We start from the raw sequence: 6116 nt of genomic DNA, 5'->3' as shown, positions 1-6116 counted from the left end.
AATTGAATTGAATTGAATCTGGATTTGGATCATTGGATAATATAACTACACATCGAAGCTACGGCAGCTACTGCTACAGTCTGCAGTTACACACTGGAGCAATATGCACAAAGAAAAGGCCACTGGCATTGGAATATATTTATATGCTGGTTTTATGTTCCTCACCAGAGCCTTGGCCAGATGGACCATGCCATTTGCAGTGATCTGGTTGTTCCTCAGCATTAAGACCTTGAGACCTCTCGTCTGCCACCTCAGACCATCACACAGCTCCTCCAAACCTAGATATTAAAACAAAAACTAAAAACTAAAAAACATGAAAACATGGTATTTAGCAGAACATGCTTCAACTGAACTGCTTGTATGTTTGTATTTGTATGCTAGGGGACACTGACAGATGTTTAGTGGGAGTGTTGCTACTACTTACAATTTGAGCTCCAGTACTATGAAGTGCTTAACCTTTTCATGTATCCATATTAATTAGATCATATTAAAGCTGGACTGTGCAAGTTGGTAAACTGCCACTGCATCTAACTATCCTGTTGCTTCACTGTTTTTTCTTGTAAGGTGCTAAAGGCTAAATTAAGTGGCTCATTCTTTAATTAGCACACAGGGGCTGCCAAAGTTTACTTATAATTATTATTAGTCACACTTGCAACTTCTGCAGACATTTTCTCCTCTTCTTTTTACAGAATCTAGAATTTTTGACACCAAGGTTAAAAAACACACCTCTAAAGACTTTCAAAGATACAATATGTAACATGTCCACAATAAAATGTCTATAAACACTGGACCTCTGTTCTATATGTGGTTGAGTTGTGTACTTACATTCCCAAATGTTTTCCAACAATGTTCAAACCCAGAGATCTGTCATTTTATTCAGGTATCAATGGTATCATGAAACCACATTTTTACCATCCACTGTTTAGAACTTGGTGCTTTTAACTCTAGTTTGAACGGCGATGGGAAGGTTTTAGTTATCTGACATTGGGGTCAGTTAGTAAGTTATTAAAAAAACAGCTGGGATAGATGTTAGCAGACCCGGACGTCCTTTGTCTGTTGCCGTATATAAAATTAATAAGTAAAAAATCAAATGGAAATATAGTAGAGCCCTTTGGTACCACTTATAGTAATGAAGGATATATACACAATATATTCTATATCTACAAGTAATTGTTTAAATGTATTCACAGTATGTGCAACAGAAATGATTCTTTGGTGAATAGGCAAGGTGATTTATTGCTGCTTTATTCAGTGTTTTTAGCGGTTTTAATCAGTGGGTCCGTTTGTTTTGGAGAGGAGGAGACCTCTGTGGATAACTGGGCTCCTGGTAGAAACCTCCTGAACAATGAACACTGAAGGAATCCTAATCAGGAGAAGCTGACAATGAAGACATTACTTTTTACATTTAAATTCTGCACCATACAACGTTGAATAAACACAACGGTGTTCCTACCAGCATCTGCTACAGAATTGTTGCTGAGCTCCAGTGTCAGTAAAGTGGAGTTGTAGCGTAGCAGGTCTCCCAGCTGCAGGGCATCCTGGTAGCTGTTCAGCAGGTTGTTGGTAAGGTGGAGCTCCTGCAAAGTCTTATTTGACTTCAGTGCACCAACTACAAGCAGCAAAAAAAGAGAAGAGTGCTGAAAATTGACATTACTCCCTTAAAGTATGATTATTCCTCAAACTTTTGAATTGGTTTGATAGAGAAAACTGCCTGACAAATAATTGTGTAATTTGTGAGATAATGTGAAGGTCCGATATATTATATACAACTGCTGAAGCTCCTTGCTGGAAGGCGAAATGATCAGACGAGCTCATGGTTGTCCATAACCTTAGAACAACAGAGAAGCTAGAAGTGAAACGCAGTGTATGGAAGTTTGCTCCTCTAACTTCGGATAGACCCCCCAATTAAGACATATCGATTGGTTTAAATTGATATTAAATATAATGCATGGTACAATCATGTCCTCCGAGTGCCAAACATGGGGCCTCCCGATTGACGGCGAGTGAACTTGAGCATGAAAACGAGACCGCAGCAGGAATCGCCGCCTTCTGCAATTACAGCGGTAAAGATCAAGTGGCGCTCCTTAACCATTCTAACATGAAGAAGCCATTGTTGGAGCTGGAGTGGTGACTCCTCAGCACAGCAGACATGTCAAATTTCAAAGCCCTTGCTTCAGAATGTCAGTGTGTACGCCATTGTTAGAATCTTTTCATTATGATGCTTTATCACATCTTTAATGGTGTTTTGGAGAGATATCTTGTATTTATGTGTGTGTTGTGAGCACTCCCTGTGTATTTGTGTAATGTGTACTGTACTGTGGTATACATGTGTCCGTGTTGCCTGAGCCCTCGCTGCCCTTGTATCCAGATCGATGCCACAGATTTGATCAAGCCTGTTGGGCTGCATGTGGAATGCCAACATTGTCATCAGGCACAGTGGGAACCAAATGTTGGAATCGGCGGGATTGATCCGGTCGACTCCACCGCGAGCGCCCAATCCCGCAATCAGAGGCCCCTCGGATCGAAGACAATGATCCTCAGCTGGGACCCCCTGCCGGGAGGGAAGAAGGTGGGGTGGTGGCGGACTCGCTAAAGGCAAAGAGGATGGGGTGGGATAAGAGATGAGCGTAGGAGGAGGAGGGAGGTTGTGGAGACCCTTAAATATCAAAGAGATCCAGGAAATGGCTGAAAATGTTGCAGGAGCAACTTGCTGTTGGGGAGTGGGCAGCATACTGTGTCCATTTGGTTCCTTCTCTGCTCCCAGCTGAGGGGAGACGACAGGCTGTGTTCAATGTTTTAAGTCCCGATGAAAAAACAGGGATGCTTCTACTATCATCTGATTATGTACTAGAATTTAAGAAGCAACATTTTTTAGTAATTCCTATTTGATTATTTAATAGTTAAAATTAATATAAACTGAGACAATTACTTACTGAATATAATTCTTGTACATTTTTTATCTAATTATTACTGCTACATTACTATGTAGCTCAGCACCTCAAGCCTATTATTAACTACCTCTGTCACACGTGACTGTGACTGTGTGTGTGTCCGTCCATCCATGTCCAGCACTCAACCCCCCTCTGAGTGTTGTGTTCGCCTGCGGTGAGTGTATTTATATGTGTGTATGCTCATCCAGAAATTGTGTATATGTGCGTGTGGGGCACGCATTTCCTCCCCCATTCCCCTTCTCCATTGCCATAGATACCGTTGAAAGTTACAACAGCAGCCAGTCAATGAAGGAGAGCAGACCTCGCGGAAGTCACTGGGCTTTGTTTTTTTTTTTAAATAACACATTTAATCATTTGTGGGTTAGAAAAGTGTTTATATGCTGTAAGTGTGTCAGTGTTTAATATGTGTTAGAGATGGTGTAGTGCAATGTTGCAATTGTAACAATAAACGCAAATTCAACCAATCCCTGTGAATTCTGCGCAACTTTTTCCAATCACTTGAACTCTGACCAATCATTGCAGTTTCCTATGCAAAAAGTTGAGTCATACATCCCCAAACTCACTTCCTTGTTTTTAGTTGTGAGGATACAGACCATGCGGACATGTGCAATGTTGTCATCGCAACAATCAACGCACAATTCAGTCTCAACAGGATTTCACTGGCTTTTTAAAAAAAATTGTTTTAGCCTAAATTATCTTATTTAAAAGGCAACTAGACCCAGTAATTGCTGGTAGTTTGGTGACATATTGTTTGTAAAGGAGGACTGCTATGGTTGGGGAAACTCACATCAGGAAACTACAATGAATTGTCAAATTTGAGTTGACAAAATTGCAAGGTTGCACAGAATTCCCAGGTTCTGATTGAATTCACGGATTGGTTGATTTTACGTTAATTTTTGCAATCACAGCATCACAACTTTTCTGCAAATTTTAATTTTCAATCATCGTAGTTTCCCGTAGGTTTCACCAATCATAGCAAAACATTGTTTACATTTTTAATGAATTATACAAGAAATCACGACTGTTTTTCAAATTTAAATTTTCTCTTAAAATTTAATTGCAAAAAAAGCCATAAAACATCAAATGGATCACTGCATTTTAGGCAGCATCAATCCCCAAAAATACCCGCGAAATCCTGGAGGAACCAGTGTATCAAATGTACAATGAAAAAATCATTAAGTGTGTGTATCTCAGGTTATATTTTTGTTCAAGAGACATGCCTTCAAAGTGTAAAGTGCATATCTTTGTGTGTGTGTGTGTGTGTGTGTGTTTCCTGGCTGCCAGGGCCTTTATAGATGTGTGCAGCAGTGTGTAAAGTGACAGGTAAGAGATTAGGCCTCTAATCCGGGTCCAGACCTGCAGAGAGGGTCACAGGTCAAAATCTGGTCCTGCTGGCTACAGGACACACCCACACACACATACACACTTACAAATGTGTGTAGACACTCTTGAATTCATACTCACAGTCCACTCGCACAGGAAAATGATTAAACAGACAAACAAAGAAAGTGAAGAAAGAGTGCTTGCGTGTGTGTATGTGTTTGTGTGTGTGTGAGTGCATGCGTCATACCCAGGGTGTATAGTGGCATGCCGCTGAGCTGGGCATTGTGAAGGTGCAGCACTCTGAGCTGGCTGGTCAGCAGAGCTTTAGATAGAGACTGGGCTGGGTAGTCAACCACAGGGATATTACACACATCTAGTCTGGACAGACGCACACTCTGAAACACATGTGCAGAAATACAATGAACACAGACGAATGCAAAGAAATAGTTGAAGATGCATCATCAGAATGACTAATCTGCCCAGAAGTAGGTGTCACTCAGGCCTGACATCAAACACTGAGGAGAAACCAGGAGGAAGAACAAAAGGAGCCTGAGTAATGGGGCGGTTAGGTCGATACTGTAGGATCATGTGGAGGGTTGGTCAGGGCAGATATGGGGTATGGGTTTGGGAAAGAGCTGGTGGTAGATGTAGGAGGTGTGTAGGATGGTACAGAAAGTAGCAGATGAGAGATTTAGGGAGCTAGGGGAGTAGAATAAAGTAACTACTATTACTGCTACTGTCAGATAGATTATTAGGTATCAAATCTTTAATCTTGAATGATGCTGTAGGTTCAATTTTGTCTTATAAAAACCTGCCCTATTTTTTACAAAATACATTCATATTTTACTTATTTGCTTTGGCAAATAATTTGTGTCGTCCACCTGATGGACAACATAAATCGGCCAACTCCTGAGAAAATGATCTGGTTCTTTAGCTGATAAACACTCCACCATGTTCACCAGCTAGTCTAACTGTGGCTGTCTGCTGTTTGCTGCTGAGCAGAGTACAGTAGGTATATCAGAGTGTTTTCACTGAAAACAGCTGCCTGCTGATGCTGGCTGATGAAAGAGGAGTTTTTGGGCCGGCACCCAAAACAACAAACTGAAAGAGGCCAAAACTCTGTGCAGAGCTGAGGGGAACTGTGGGTTTGTCAGTATGACAACAGTATAGTCATTTGATGAATTTTTTTAATAAATGTACTCATTAGTAAAGTTTTAACCAAGACCATAATCTTTCCCTACATTATGCAAGTGATTAAAGGAATCTTAACATAACCATTAATACTTTGGCAGTAAGCAGTTTGCAGACATTCAGTGCAATTGTTATAAAATATGAAAAACTACTACTACTATTACTACTACTACTAATTACTACAATGTGGTACAAAGCCAAGTGACTCATCCTAGCCAGAAAGCTAATGGACATGGTAACCATGACAATGGAATCATGGTACAACCAATTTTAGCAGCTGATTTAGTTACAAACTAGTAGTTACTGAGCCTCTAGTGTCGACCTTACACCCTAACTTAGGAGTAAACCTACATACAGCTGGTGCAACCCAGTCCTGGCCTGCCTAACGTTCCCTAAAAATGTAAGTTGTGGCATGCAGCACTGGCTAAAACTACACAAACTGGTGGTAGGACTTTGGTGACCCATGACCCAGTCACAGCAGCATTTAAAGGGACCAGTGTGTAAGATTTAGTGGCATCTAGAAGTGAAGTTACAGATTGCAACCAACTGAATATCACTTCTTCTAAGCATGTTAGGCTACGAAAGTTAGGTAAGGTAACAAAAACACAACAACTCTTATTTTCTGGTAATGGTAAATGGACCTGTAGTTGT

The 6116-nt window shown here is 40.7% G+C and overlaps 1 protein-coding gene across 1 annotated transcript in view; it reads right to left on the bottom strand.

The window, feature by feature from the left end:
- si:dkey-288a3.2 (protein phosphatase 1 regulatory subunit 37) overlaps window positions 1-6116 on the bottom strand; it is a 65077-nt gene that overhangs the window by 38210 nt on the left and 20751 nt on the right. Inside the window, exons 4-7 of the mRNA XM_035674095.1 lie at window positions 4782-4789; window positions 4522-4669; window positions 1454-1609; window positions 166-278 (exon numbers count right to left, since the gene is read on the bottom strand). Coding sequence (XP_035529988.1) covers window positions 166-278; window positions 1454-1609; window positions 4522-4669; window positions 4782-4789 — 425 coding nt within the window. The remainder of the gene's footprint in view (window positions 1-165; window positions 279-1453; window positions 1610-4521; window positions 4670-4781; window positions 4790-6116) is intronic.

This window comes from Morone saxatilis, unplaced genomic scaffold (assembly GCF_004916995.1).
Source record: "Morone saxatilis isolate NCDOM2014 unplaced genomic scaffold, NCSU_SB_2.0 Contig3, whole genome shotgun sequence".
NCBI classification, from domain to species: Eukaryota; Metazoa; Chordata; class Actinopteri; family Moronidae; genus Morone; species Morone saxatilis.
Note: the sequence above shows the minus strand (reverse complement) of the source record. Positions and strands in the feature narration are given on the sequence as shown.